Source organism: Eschrichtius robustus, chromosome 15 (assembly GCF_028021215.1).
Source record: "Eschrichtius robustus isolate mEscRob2 chromosome 15, mEscRob2.pri, whole genome shotgun sequence".
In the NCBI taxonomy this organism is placed as follows: Eukaryota; Metazoa; Chordata; class Mammalia; order Artiodactyla; family Eschrichtiidae; genus Eschrichtius; species Eschrichtius robustus.
This window is the reverse complement of record NC_090838.1, coordinates 25,869,569-25,885,698: the sequence shown is the minus strand read 5'-3', so window position 1 is coordinate 25,885,698 and position 16,130 is coordinate 25,869,569. Positions and strand designations below refer to the sequence as shown.

Genomic DNA, 16,130 nt, shown 5'->3' with positions numbered 1-16,130 from the left:
TGTATGTTTAATGTTATAAAACATTTATGTAGATTTAAATAATTAAAAGAATAACAAATTTTAAATGAACTATAGGGAATTCCCTGGTGGTCCAGTGGTTAGGACTCAGCGCTTTCACTGCCAAGGACTCGGATTCAATCCCTGGTCAGGGAACTAAGATACCACAAGCTGCACCGTGTGGCCTAATAAATAAATAAATAAATTTTTTAAAAAAAGAATTATACAGTATTATACAAAACAGATTGGATAAGCAAACTTACTATTAACCTATTTAGGACCAAAAGGAGTTAAAAAAAAATTGCTTAAAAAATAATAGAGAAAAAAAAACATTTGCTTTTTAGTAGCAAGTTGCCTCTACTACTTAGAGTCTTAAAAATCTAAATTAAAAAAAAAGTTTCATTCAATGTTGTAGAAACTTATCAATTATCTAAGGTATTATAAAGTACTTGTAATAAACTTAAGCAAGCATATCATGTTCAAAATTTTCTATTTGCAACAGCATAGCAATTAAAGTTACTGTCTCCAAATACCTTATGAGTGGCAGTTGCAGGACCAGGTCCCTGTCTCACTCCAGAAACCATGGATAAACCACTGCAGCTAGGTGCTCTGTGGTGGCCTGAAAGAGCTGTGGATCCAGTTTTCATAACTGTTTTTGAACGAGGCAGTGAATTACTAGTGTGCGTTAAGGGATCTTTTCTTTTCGGAACAGCTCCACTTTCTATCAAGGAAAAAGATAAAATCATCATGGTTAGAAAATTGTGGCTAAACATTATAAAAAGTAATATAAAGACCAGTACAAATTTGTAAAACTAATTGTTTTTTACTTCAACAATATTTCAAAATAAGATTTCAATCAGAATATATACTAGGGTGTTCATAAGGGTTATTACTGGGTGTGGGCAAGATTATGGGTTATTTAGCTTTTTCCTTTTCCTGATGTATATTATAATTTTCTTATAAGGAATATGTATTTGCTATAAAAAGAAATAACTTTATTTGTGGGGACAGGAGGAGGATATAAAAAAGGTACGAAGCAATAAAGCTGCCAAAATTTTCTTTTTTTTCTTTGTTTAAAAGCTGCCAAAAATTAAACAAACAAAATGTAGTAAAGGCATTAGGGATAGGTTGTATGGAGAAAAAAAAAAAAAATAGCACTTCGTTCCAAACTTTTAAGACTACAAAATAGTATGAAAGTCCAGTCTGTGCCACCAAAGGTTTTAAAAAATAATTTTAATTTAAAGGGTATAAAGATATGGTTAAATCGCCAAGTATTTTATCCTCTATCTATGCAAATAAACACATATAGGACACCTTCAATTAAATCTAAAAGGTTACCTGACCTAGCTACCGTGCTCTTCTACATAAATTACAGACTTTTGAATGTTCAAATCTCACTGCTTCTAAATAATATTTTCATATACTATATAACAAACATCAGTTTATGAATAACAGTGTTCACTGTGAAGACAGATGTTAAATCAGTCAGCAAATTAGAGTAGCCTAGAGAAAAGACTAGCTGAAGGACAAAAGCCTTATTGTTGCTCTTGTCATCAAATCCCTTAATATGGTTTAAGGAAACAAAAGAAGGGAACTTAAGAGTACAGTAAATTAGGGACTTCCCTGGCGGTCCAGTGGTTAAGACCCTGTGCTCCCAATGCAGGGGGAGCAGGTTAGATCCTGGTCAGGGAATTAAGATCCAAGGGTTCTTTTCTAGTAAACAAATGCAAAGTTCTGTACCGTATGTTCAAGGAACTAATGGATAATGACCCTATAGGAAGAAGCAGGAAAGCAATCCAGAAAAGGGAATGACAATAAGGAAAAGCCAAGGTGTGAATAAAAGCAAGATCTGTCTAGGGTGATGATAAGTATCATGCATTTCAGAGGGAAAAAAGGAGACCGGAGAAGAATTTCTTCAAACAGAAAATATACAGTCCTAAGATTACAAATGGATAGAAATTTTCATAAGGAACTGTGAGAATGACAGCAGACTTTTCATAAAAATAACAAAGGTCAGTAGACAATGGAGTATGCTTAAAATGCTGAAGGAAAAAACAATGTTAACTTTCATTTATTCTATATTCAGGTGACCAGTCACATAAGAATGAGGGTATTTTCAGACACTAGAAAGGCTGAGAGTTTACTATCTACAAACCCTCATTAAAAGAAATACTAAAGGAGGTCTTTTAGTTAAAAAGCAAATTAAAGTAGAGCAATTATACTTCAAGAAAGATGTTTAAAAAAAAAAAAGCAAATTAAACACAGAAAGGAGTAAAAAACTGTAACATGAAGCTAGAGAGCAAGAAAAAAATCAGACAATGTGGGGGGAGGAAAAACCCAAAAGGGCAAATAATTAAAATATATTATTTGTCTTTGGGTAAACAATATTTACTAAGTTACTAATAATATGAAATATAATTTTTCAATATAACTAAAAACAGTGATATATATACACATATATATGTACATATATACACACACACACGGAATGAAGGATAATGGTGGCGTAAGAGAATTAAACCTTCTTCTATCTGAAAAAGAAGTCAATACATATCAAAAACTCATAAATCAGGAATAGCAATAAAAGCATAATATTTAAAAGTATAATGAGCATGAGAAAAAATAGCAAAGAGTTAAATATTGTATGAGGAGCCAAACTAGGGGTGCAGGTAAGAAAGGGAGATATAACAGGTGGGAAGGGGAATATTGTTTTTCTTTATAAACCTTTTCAGTATTTTTTAATCAACATTTTAGGGTATAATCTATGTATAATCTTTTGCATGCATTTAAAATGTATAATATATTGGCAAAATAGCCACTAAAATCAAGATACAAAATGTTTCCATCATAGCCAAAAGTTTCCTTGTACCCATTTGCACTCCATTCCTCTTACTGCCCCTGGCCCTAAGCAATGACTAATCTGCTTTCTGAATACTGGAGTCATCTGATTTAGCAATTTCTATTGATCTAAGTTCAAGGTCACTGAATCTTTCATTTGACATCTCCAATCTGCTGTTGAGGCTATCTAGCAATTTTTTTCACCAACTGTACTTTTCAACTTTAAAACTTCCATTATTTTTATTGTTTAGTTTATATTCTCTGCTAAGATTGCAGGTTTGTTAACAGATGCCATATTTTCTTTTAATTCTTTGACCATATTTATAATGGCTGCTTTGAAGTCTTTATCTGCTAAATTCAACATGTGGGCCCAGCCAAGAATCAGTTTCTACAGGCTGATTTCTTTCTTGAGTAAGGGTCACACTTTCCTATTTCTTTGCACGTCTAATAATTTTGACTTGAAAATTGGACATTGTAGATAACACATAAAGTATTAAGCAGACTTTGGCATATCTGCTTCCTAAGAGAGAAGAAGTAACTCATCCAAGTGAAACATCATAGAATGTTCCATAAGTGGGTGACACTAATGAACTAGGCATGAATGAGCCAGCTGATTCACTAAGGCTCAACAGGAATCAAACACCAGTGCTGCATAAATTAGCTGTGAAGTCAGTATGTCCCCCCAACAAGAAAAAAGAACAGAACTGGTAACTAGGTATTTAAAATAAGACAGTTTGATTTTTTTAATGCGTCCCAGAAGAGAAAGCTGCTTTTGTCCCCCAACATGGCAGAAAAATACAATAGGATCTCACATGTGGAATTAAGTAGAAGAAAATCAAGATGACAAGGGAAAGGCATACCAGCTCCTCAGGGCTAGAAAATTTTGCTGTTTACTCAGGCAGGATTATTAGGATCTCAAATTTGTATTTTGGAAACTTCACTATTTACACGTGGTGCATTCTTACATTTCTTTGTTTTTTCAAACAGTTCATTATGAAGACGTCAGCCCTTCACAAACATGCTAAAAGAAACAGACAAAATACTTCTCTATACTTGAAAAGGTTATTTTAAATCAGATACACGAAGGAATGGGAAAATGAATGTAGTTACTAAGGTGGGGCTCTGTAGTGGAAGACCAAACCAGAGTGAGAACTCCTTAAGGAAGAGGTGAAGCCACAAGGGAAAGAGTTGATGACCAATTGTCTCTTCCATCCCAAGAAAACCACTCACACTATTTCTTCTTTATTGAAATCTTGTTCATTGCAGCACTATTTACAATAGCCAGGACATGGAAGCAACCTAAATGTCCATCAACAGAGGAATGGATAAAGAAGATGTGGTATAGCAACTAGACCTGGCGCAGCCAAATAGATAAATAAATAATAAAATAAATATTTTTTTAAAGAGATGTGGTACATATATACAATGGAATATTACTCGGCCATAAGAAAGAACAAAATAATGCCAAGTGCAGCAACATGGATGGACCTAGAGATTGTCATACTGAGCAAAGTAAGTTAGACAGAGAAGGGTAAATATCATATCGTTTTTATATGTGGAATCTAAAAAATGGGTACAACTGAACTTATCTACAAAACAGAAATAGAGTTACAGAAGTAGAAAACAAACTTATGATTACCAGGGGGTAACGGGGGGGGGGATAAACTGGGAGATTGGGATTGACATATACACACTACCATATATGAAATAGATAACTAATAAGAATCTACTGTATAGCACAGGGAACTCTACTCGATACTCTGTAATGGCCTATATGGGAAAAGAATCTAAAAAAAGAGTGGATATATGTGTATGTATAACTGATTCACTTTGCTGTACACCTGAAACTAACACAACATTGTAAATCAACTACACTCCAATAAAAATGAAAAAAGCAAACAAACAAAAAAATAAATCTTGAAACTTTTTAAAATCACATATGAGTAAAGAAAGCAGTTGTTTTATAGTCTATACTAAGGGTTTTCTGCTACAATTTGAACAAAGTAATATTTACTTTAATAAAATTTAAGTACTGGACACAGAACGAATTCTGAAAAAGTTACCAATAAAACTAGAGAAGATGTCAGAGAACCTAGGAAATGAAGATCCTACCACCCAAACAAAACAAAACAAAAAAGCATTTAATTTTCTGTAGGAGTTGATGTGATGACCAAAGTTTATGGAAAACAAATTTAACCCATGGTAAATAATAGTATTCTAGGGGACTTCCCTGGCAGTCCAGTGGTTAAGACTCCGTGCTTCCACTGCAGTGGGGTAGGGTTTGACCCCTGGTTGGGGAACTAAGATCCCTGCATGCCACGCAGCACGGACAAAAAAAAAGAAAAATAGTATTTTTTTTTTTTTTAAATAAAATTTATTTATTTATTTATTTATTTTTGGCTGAGTTGGATCCTCGCTGCTGCCCGTGGGCTCCCTCCAGTTGCGGCGAGCGGGGGCCACTCTCCGCCGCGGTGCATGGGCCCCCCACTGCAGTGGCCTCCCCCGTTGCGGAGCATGAGCTCTAGGCGTGCGGGCTTCAGCAGCTGTGGCACATGGGCTCAGTAGTTATGGCTCATGGGCTCCAGAGCGTAGGCTCATTAGTTGTGGCGCACGGGCCCAGCCGCTCCGCAGCATGTGGGATCCTCCTGAACCAGGGATCGAACCCGTGTCCCCTCATGTTCTGTGATTATCTCTAGGCTCATCTATGGTGCTGCAAGAGCAGTGTTTCAACCTTTTCCATGGCGAATATTCCATTGTGTACATGGACCACTTCTTCTTTGTGCATTCATCTGGCACAAGGTGGCCATCCCTGGTTTCACATCAACATGATCTCAGGCACAAACCTCCTTGTCTTTCCATTTTGTCTTTAAGTTACTTGCTGAAACAACCGGCCCACGGTCCCCAGGACTGTCGCGGCTTCGGCCGCCGGGGCCCCTCCAGAGCCGGCAGCCTCAGTGAGGCTGCCCTCCCCTCGGGCTCCGGGGCACTTCAGTGACGGCAGAGGGAAGAGACCCCGAGCCGGGAGTTCCAGCTCTGCGGAAACGCGGGCTCTGTTCTGGGCGAGGAGGTGGGACCGCCGAAAAATAGTATTCTAATGCTTCTCCTTACTATGTGAATTCAGCTTCAAACTTTTTCTAACAAGTGCTATGATAAAACATTCATGTATTATATAAATGAAAATATATATGCATTGAAAATTGGTATATAACAAAGAAAAATTAAAATTTCTGTCTCAATAAACACTACTTCATAAAAATTTGGTACAGGTACCCACAGAAAAAAACACAAAAGCTCAAAATAAGATAGAAACAAAAGAACATTTTAATAATTTAGGAAAACGAACCTTCATATTTTATAATTTCAAAAATTGGAGGTTGTAAAATATGCAAATATAACATGTTGAGAATGGCTATGCCCTATTTATTACATGTTTACACATCATGAATGATAGGGCTACTGTATTTTCCACCCAGCCCTGTGCAAACAAAAACCAATCAAATCTACCACTATAAAATCAAATCAACATTATCAGGTTAAGTAAGACTCTACTTTGCATGCAAGCTTTATTATTTTACATGTTAGTTAACCTAAACCCACCTGACTGGAGATGTCCATTGCGGCATGTCAAGTTAGTATTGTCATTATAGACGTCCGTTTGTGACTTGGAAAACTGCAAAACTGGCTGCAGCTTCTCTATGCAACAGAGGGGGGTAAAAAAGAAAAAAATAAACAAAAAGAAAAAAAATACATGGTAAAAAAATAAAATGTATATGTGAAAATGAAAAACGATTCAAGGTGTTACAAAGTTATTACATAATGAAGGGTTTGGCATTTACATAGAGTTACCTTTAACAACATAATTAGTAAAAACTCAGACATTAAAATAGCAACAGAAATGAACAAGTGAATGACTATGTTCAAAATATGCATTATTCAGGTCTGGTAACCTGAGGCAATTCTATATCACTACCATCGCCAGCAAATATTTCCTGAATATCTAATATGTCCAAATCATTGTGTAGGGAGAGCAGGATAGAGATACAAAGAGAACATTAAAAAGGCTTTACAGAGGAAGTGGGCTGTGAGTTGGCTGGGATCTGTAAAGATTAAAAAAAAAAGGACATTCAGGAAAGGAGAAATGACACAGAAGGAAACTGTAAGGAGTGTCTAGGAAAATGCCATATTCAGCTACATTAATGCATGTCAGGCAGAAAATAAATGTAATAAAGCAGAATGGAATAAGCATGCTGCAGAACTGTGTGTACAGTACCCTACCATTTATTTAAATACACACATGTATACTTGTATATATGAAAATTATCTCTAAAAAAGACCCAGAGAAACTGGTAATACCAGCTGCCTCTGGGGATGGGAAATGAGTGGCTGGGGCATAGCATGGGATGGATGCTTTTCAAACTTTAACTTTTGAAATTTTGTGGCATGTGCATATATTGCCTATTTTTAAATTAATCAAAGATTTTAAAGGATTATTTCAACCTTACTCCCACTTCAAATAACAACAACAAATCCTCTCAAGATCTAGGTCTCTATGTCTAGCACCTGAAGCCCAAGAGTGTATCGGTTTGAGCTTCCTTGCCACTCTACATCACTGCTACTACACTCTTTGCCCAGTCAAGTCAATCCATACTGTTAGCTGACGAACACCCTGACAAACACTCTACCACTTACTCACTAGTACGAACTTGCTTTAGCGTCAGTTTTCCGAGGGTCTCAAGGGTTAAATAAAATAATACATGAAGTACTTGCTCTGAGCGTCATTCATAATAGGGCTCAATTTTGACCATACTTATTTTGTTGAAATACTCTAAGTTATCATTACTGATTCTTTCCTCCGGTACTAAGAAGTCAATGAATATATGCAAAAATGTAGCACATATATACTAACTCTTTTAAACTTTCATTTCTAATGTCAGACAAGCAGGCGCCATGCTTGGTTTATGGTACAACCACACATGCCTTTGGGACAGGTTAAATAGCAGCTACCCTTTTTGCACAAAGCACAAAGTACTGCACAGCTTTTGTATCCTAGAACTGGCTGATACAATATACCTTGGAGCCCTTTTTCTGTTGTTAGTTAACAGGTAGGTCATCTGATTTTTCTCAAAGATAATACTCTTCAAATCACCATATTGAGAAAGAAACCAGTTGTGTTGGTAAAAGACATAAATTAGAAAGAACTGATTTGTAAATGTCTGATTTATCAATTAAAACTCTTCAATGAAATGTAACAAAAAGTTCACATAAACATTCATTATATAGTACAAAATAAACAGAAATTAAATCCTTAGTTTTTATAACTAATAACTAATAAGCCATAGAACTTTTTTGAAGGGCTTGGATTTATATGCATGAAAACACACACACAACAGCAGGACACAGCTAATGTGAACTTGCTCCAATTAATTTTTTTTTTTTTTTGAAGAAAGTAAGCTTAGTTTAATGCTTCTTTTTAAAATGACTAAAGGTCGTGTAGATTAAACAATGATTTAAAATAAAACAAGTCACCTTGCTTCTTGATCCCCTCATGTGCAATCCCCACACAATCATCTCAGTGATCTACTTATAAGGGAAATTTTACCACATAACCTGTGTGCCTACAAACCTTTAGCAGTTTCCCATTGCCCACAGATTAGCACTCAAGCTCCTTTATATGACCAACAAGGCCCTCCATGATCTGCCTACACTTCTTATGCCTGAGCAATCCCGAATTCATGTCTCTACCAGCACCATGCTTTTCCTTGTCCCTGAGTCTATGTTCATGCTGTTAGTTCCTCATGGAATATCTTTCCGCCCAACCATTAATAACTTTTATTTATCTTTTTATTTATTTATTTTTTTTTAATTTTTTTTTTTATGTGGGATCTTCCTGGACCAGGGCTCGAACCCATGTCCCCTGCATTAGCAGGTGGATTCTTAACCACTGCGCCACCAGGGAAGCCCTATTTATCTTTTTAAATTCCCACTTTAGGTTTCTTCCAGGAAGATTTCTCAGACACCTATTTTCCCATCCCTACAAAATATTTGTGTATCTCCATCCTGCAGTGATGATGATTTATCTATTTATGTCTGCCTTCCCCACTATATCAACAAGAGCCTAAACACAGGAACATTTTATCCAATCTATCAGTAAATCTGTTTGCTCAAGCTTCAAATACAATCATAATCCAACCACTTGTTACTCCTGGTATCACCCTGGTCCAAGCCTCCATCATTTTTCTCCTAGCTTACCACAATAGTTGTCCTACTTGCTCTCCTTAGTACATAACATACCCTTGCAACATCACAACCAGAGGGATCCTTTTAAAACTGAAGTCAGATGATGTTACTCCTTTCTTAAAAAATCGTTGTAACTGCTCCCCACTTCACAGGCGGCAAAAGCTCAAATCTTCAGTGGCCTGTAAGGTCCTGCATGTTGTGATGGCCGCCCCCTCTGCCCGCCCCCCCGACCATTAGTTCTCTGACCTCATCTCTACTATACTCTCCTTGCTGTGGCACACTGGCCTCTTTGCTCCTCTCAAACATACCAGATGTGTTTTCTTAAGGCTTTGCATCAGCTCCTACTTCTCCCCAGACCACTCTTCTCCCAGATACCTGTAAGGCTAACTTACAGGTCATGTCAACTTCTCCAAGAGGTATACCCTGACTATCCTATTTAAAACTAAAAACCCAGACCACCTCCCATCTACTCCTAAGCCCCTGTACGGTGTTTTATGTTTTCTTTTCTCCACAAATTTATCACCTTCTAACACATGGAATAACTTATTTATTCTTTATGTTTATTGCCTACTGTCAGTATTCTCCCTGCTGGAATATAAACTCTATGACACAAGGATCCTTGTCTATATCCTAAGTGCCTAGAACATGATAACCACCCAATAAATATTTCCCGAGTCAAGAAATAAATTCAGGGCTTCCCTGGTGGCACAGTGGTTAAGAATCCGCCTGCCAATGCAGGGGACACAGGTTCAAGCCCTGGTCCGGGAAGATCTCACATGCCACGGAGCAACTAAGCCCATGCGCCACAACTACTGGCCTGCGCGCTAGAGCCCGCGAGCCACAACTACTGAGCCCACGTGCCACAACTACTGAAGCCCATGCGCCTAGAGCCCATGCTCCGCAACAAGAGAAGCCGCTGCAATGAGAAGCCCGCGCGCCACAATGAAGAGTAGCCCCCGCTTGCTGCAACTAGAGAATGCCTGCACACAGCAACAAAGACCCAACACAGCCAAAAATAAATTAAAAAAAAAAAAGAAAGAAAGAAATTCAGTTTATATCCCTTGGCACCGTTCCTGGTACAGAGTAAGGACTTAATAAATGGACCTTGAATGAAGCTAAATTTTTTTTAAAAAGGGTAATTGCCAAGTATACCAGACACCAATGCCAAAATTATCTTATAATCTACAGCAGGTTTTACACTTAAGCTTTGCTCTAAGGTTCACTATCACTAAATTGAAGATACATAATACATATGAACTCTTCCCATCTTTATCAGAGATGCTACATCCTCTCAAACCAGTCTGTATGGGGAACTCCCAGTTATCATTCTCCATACTACTTAGATACCTATCAGGCATCCCACCTCTGAAAAGCTCCATTTTTTAACCAGCACATAATACACAAATATGCTCTACTATGCACTTGTGCACACTTCTTTTTTACTGTCTTTGGTATATAACTCCCAGATATTCTGCGTTCTCAGAAGACAGGAAAATGTTGATGATGTCTTTTATTCCACCCTCTCTTTTTTAAAGTAACATCTTTCATGAATGGACATATAGCATTTCTGAGGATAACAGACAACAACAACCACCAAATATTAATTCTATTAAAGCCTAGCTTCATGTTATATTATATATCTTTTTGTCCTCTCCTCTAACAACACAAATAAGAAATTACTAAGTTGCATTTAAAGACAAGTCTATAAATTGATGAGTTGCTTCTAATGTTTTACCATATCACAATTTCAAATACTGATTAAAGTTAAAAACCAACTATTATTCAATTTGAAACATGTTACAAAATGTTCCATAATCAAACTTAATCTGCATCACATACATTGATACTTTGTACATATACTGAAAAGGTGTTATAGCTAAAACACATAGAAAGGACCAATTAGAACAATTAGATAATTATTTTACTACAACAACCCTTGATGTAATATGTAATTTTATTTGACACAGTAATAACCGTCCCTTAGGAAGAAGGCAAACTGTCAGCCACAGAAGCCAGGAGAACACTGCCTTGTTAGCTATCTGAAAACACTAAGGGCTTCTTTTTCAAAAATGTGGGGCAAAAAATTTATAAACACCATGGACCATATAGGAATGAATGAATGAGTGAATTAATAAAAAACATATGTGTATATTTGTACACAAAAGCAGGGGTGGTGATTACACACAGGTCAGGAGATAAACAAAAACCAGCATTTTCGAGTACTTACTATGGGTTAGGTTCCTTCAACAATTCATAGTCACAAATACAGTGAGATAATAATTATCTATTAGCCTCATATTACAAATGAAATAAAGAAGACTCAGAAATGCTAAATAACTTATCAAAAGCACAGAGCAACAAATAAAGTCTGCCTGTTTACCAAGTTTCTACTATTTCTATCACATCAAGCTATGGTAGAACCACCCAAGAAGGGTGGGTTTTAGTTCCACCTTGTTTGAGGGGTAGATTTACCTTAAGAATATATTTTTAAAACCTATACCATCAAATAGAAGATGAGAAGTTTCTCTTTATAGACCTTTTACAGCTGATGAATGCAGAAAGAATGACAATTATAATGTCACCAGGCATAAGTCATCAACTGCTGCTAACATCACAAGAAATACTGATGGATAAACACAAAACCAACTATCAAGTAGTCTTATCATTAAAAAATAAAAATCTACTTTCAATCCAATTAAGGCTCCATATCCAACTATCAATTTATAGGGAGGACAGAAGAACATACTAACAAGATAACATGGAGATGCATGGAGTGAAAGTCAGACTGCAGGAAACACTACGTGGCAAAGATCTGGTTCATCAGCAAATAAATTGCAAGAAAAAGAAAAAACAGACTTGTATATTAAAAGAGATGTATAGTATGGATCTTCTTGAAATCCTGATTCAAACAATTAAATTATAAAAAAATAGTAGGAGTTATTAAATTTTGAGATACTGACTGCACATTATTTATATATTATACATAAATTTGGACACTGACCATTTTTGTGGCCATTACTTTTATGTTTATGTTAGTATTAAAAGAATTATTAGTTATTTTTTAGGTGTGATAATGGTATTTTGGCAATTTTTTTTTTTTTGGCAGTCATTTCCATCATCCCATTTAATATTCACAGCTTCCCCAGAGGGAAGAATCATTACCTTCGTTTTATAATGAAATGAGTTTTCTTTTTGAAGGTTTGTTCTAGTTACAAATCAAAGTAAAAAATAAGTGATACACAGGAAATAAGGGAGGGACGGAAAGAAGGGAAACGTTAGAAGCGACAATCTCCTCACTTTGGCAATTTTATTTTTAAAGCATCTTTATCTTTTAGAGATATGAAATACTTATAAATGAAATAAAAAGATATCGAGAAATTGTTTCAAAATAGTAATATGAAGTTGGGGAAAGTGAGCAGGGATATAAACTGTGGTTGGCAAACTTTTTCTGTAAAGAGCCAGTAGTAAATATTAAAATATTTTTAAAAGCTATATATTAAAAGGCTTTGCAGGCTGTATGATCTCTGTATCAACTACTTAATTCTCTCACTGTAGCATGAAAGCAACCAGATAATATACAAAGGAATGAAAGTAGCTTTGTACCAACTTACAAAAACAGGCAGTGAACTGGGTTTAGTCCATAGGCTATAGTTTGCCAGTCTTAAATCAAGACCGACAATGATTTGATAATTACCAAAGCTGAGTGATGGATAATTAGTTCAATAAACTCTTCTGTTTTGTATATGTTAGAAATTTTCATAAGTTAAAAGAAAGCCTAGAACACATTTTCAAGTTCATTGATTTATTTCCATCTGCATTTAAAGTTTCATTAAACTTTTAAGATTTTAAATCTTAAATTTTAAGATTTTAAATACATCTCATTCCAGTTATACAATTCATTAATTGATACCTAATAGTTGTAAACGGTCCTTGGCCATAACCAAATTAGTCATCATTTTAGCTTGAAGGCGTCTAGCTCTGTCACACTGTTCACCTGAAAGAAAAAGCAGAAAAAAAGAATTAAAATATCTACATTTACCTACTAATGCTGCTTCAAGATAAATTATCATACCAACTAATCTCATGGGGAGTCACAGTCTTTATGAAAAGACTATGAAATTAACAAAATATCATTTTCAAATAATATCTTAAAAAAATCAGTTATAGTTCCTTATCATGGTTTCAGACCTTTTGTGGTATATCATGGATTTTACGGGTTTTGAGACATATTTTTCCCCCTACATTTAAAACTCTTTGAAATTGGGAAGTGTTTTAAAACCTGTGCCAACCTAGTAATGCTATCAGCCAGGCTGCAGTCATAACATAGTCTGTCACTTCCTCTGCATACAAAAATTTGGCCATAGATACTAATACTTCTGTTATAGCTATGTCTAAATAAGATTAAGATAGCATATTCAATAAGGTTAAAATTCAACTTCTATGTGATAAGAGAGGATGTGTCATAGTTTAATTGACATTGTATTTTCTCTTGGTACAGTTGAAGGCATTTTTGATTCAATGAAATACTATTTTTCTTATAACCAACTCATTTTCTTCTAACTCTTCTTCTATGCATTTGACAAAGAACATCAAATATATTTTGTACATAATTCATAAAGTCATGCTCATAAACTCATGAAAAGTCTCCAAGACCCAATCTTCCATATTTACTTGTTCTATTCTGCTCTCTTTTATACAGGAGACCAGTAGCTAGAGAAACAGTCAAAATAAAAAGGAGAGAGAAGAAAACATGGTAAATATTGGACACATTATAGTTACTGGAGATTAGCTGATATAAGTTATAGAATCAGCCAGCCAGATAAAATATCCACTGGGTGGATTGATCCATAAGGCTAAGATTCTCAGCCCACACATTGTAATTTTTGCTTCTGAATTTATTTTAGCTATGATAAGCTGAAGTACTTTACTCATATAATAGTGGTATCCACATACCACTATTCACAGCATAGTATTTAAGAATTCAGGCTCTGAAGTCAGACTGCCTGGGTTCAAATCCTGACTCTACCACTTCCTGCCTATGAGACCTCACGCAAGTTACTTAATTTCTTTGCACTTAAGGTTTTTCATCTGAAAAATAAGGATAACGGTAGCAGCTTTAGAGTGTAGGGTTGTGGTGAAATTAAAAGAGCTAATACGTATGGAGCACATACAATGATGCTTGGGCACATAGTATGTGTGCAAGAAATGTTGTCTACATATTTAAAGGTAATATTAGACTCTAATTTTTTTTTTGGCTGCGTTGGGTCTTCGTTGCTGCACGCAGGCTTTCTCTAGTTGCAGCGAGCGGGGGCAACTCTTCGTTGCAGTGCGCTGGCTTCTCATAGCGATGGCTTCTCTTGTTGCGGAGCATGGGCTTCAGTAGTTGTGGCACGCAGGCTCAGTAGTTGTGGCTCGCGGGCTCTAGAGAGCAGGCTCACTAGTTGTGGCACACGGGCTTAGTTGCTCCATGGCATGTGGGATCTTCCTGGACCAGGGATTGAACCTGTGTCCCCTGCATTGGCAGGCGGATTCTTAACCACTGTGCCACCAGGGAAGTCCTTAGACTCTAATTTTTAATTTGATGTGACAGGAAAGTAAAGATGAGAAATAACTGTTTTGGTTTTAAAAAGCCATGTGTGAATCAAAGTCAGACATTACAGCTCATATTTTAACATGCAGTCAAGCATTACCCACAGTGTAAAAGGGAGTCTGTGAAATAACCACTCCTTCCCTGCCTCGACAATGAGGAAAGGATGAGGCTTCAAAAACAGGTTTAAAAATAGGGTTAAAATATCATGAACAGCGGTTCCAAGGAGGACACAAGTAATTCAGTAATTAAGTTTGAGCATATCTGGTTACAACTTCATTTTTAGCATAGGTAATAAAGCATTAACTTTAACAAGAACATTTAAAAATCTGTTAAATACCTTTATTAAGATAAACGGATCTGAAATCAGGGCAATCATGTGAACACAATTTCGGATGCTACTAAACAAACGTAAATATAACCTTACCTTGTCCTGTAACTACGACAGCTATTCCTTTTTCTAGTTCTTCAATACCTTTCTTATACCATTCCACAGCTTGCTCCTTTTGTCCTACTTTAAAATAGAAATAATTATTTGTATAAATCACAAGTATACCCTAAGAATACACTAAACATTTTCCAAAGCATGCTCTTATTAGGAGATACATGAAAAAAAGAGTTGTGATCAAACAAGTCTGAAAACTGTTACTCTGTGACTTATTAGGACTTTAGCATCTTAATGCATATGTGGCTCTGCAAGAGGGAGATATGGACGTCAACGTTTCTCAAAATTTTAGAGCTGTGATTCTTTATTTGTTTATCATCTCATGGTATTGATGCTTATAACCACTGAAATGTTGTATTAGAGAAATAAATATTCAAGATTTTATTTTAAATAAATGGTTTTAAAAATATATACTGTTAGGAAAAATAAATACGATTTCAATAATAGTGAGGAAAAAAGCATTGTTTAATCTAACTGTAGTCAAATATGATGTAATATGTTCATGGGTGCTCCTTTCTAGAGTTAGCTTTTATTTAATAAATGATTGCACCATGAGAACTGGTATATGAGATTACAAGTGTGGCCATTAAGTAACACATTTCTATTTTCTTTGAAACATGACAACATTTATCCTTGATCTAACATTCAGCTTTAAAAGGACCTAAAAATTCAGTATAATCAAAATATGTGTAGGATACTTCTTTAAAGTGGTAACAATTATATGCAAATTTCATTGTTTTTAAAAATTAATTTCTTAGTCCTTAGAATCTGCAAAGCCTCATAAGTGACTAATATAGAGATACAGTAAAGCAAAGGTGGAAATCATGCATAAGAACTGTTTTTCATTTTTCCCTACTCATGTCCCTATTTAATCAAACAAAAATTCCCATGCCATTCTTTAATTTGAAATTTCAAAATCAATAAAATATCATGACTCTCTTGATAACATAGAATAGATGAAGTCTTATTATAAACACCACACAACAACTAAAAAATACTGTCCGCTTACGAGTGTGTACCTCCTCC

General features: G+C 35.6%; 1 protein-coding gene across 2 annotated transcripts in view; it reads right to left on the bottom strand.

Annotated features, from left to right (window-relative positions):
* Positions 1-16,130, bottom strand: part of SPAST (spastin) — a 58,349-nt gene that overhangs the window by 26,679 nt on the left and 15,540 nt on the right. The window contains exons 2-5 of one of the 2 annotated variants that reach the window (XM_068564663.1): positions 15,087-15,173; positions 12,983-13,066; positions 6,433-6,528; positions 531-718 (exon numbers count right to left, since the gene is read on the bottom strand). In XM_068564663.1, the coding sequence (XP_068420764.1) occupies positions 531-718; positions 6,433-6,528; positions 12,983-13,066; positions 15,087-15,173 (455 nt within the window). The remainder of the gene's footprint in view (positions 1-530; positions 719-6,432; positions 6,529-12,982; positions 13,067-15,086; positions 15,174-16,130) is intronic. The other variant, XM_068564664.1, reaches the window with a different exon arrangement.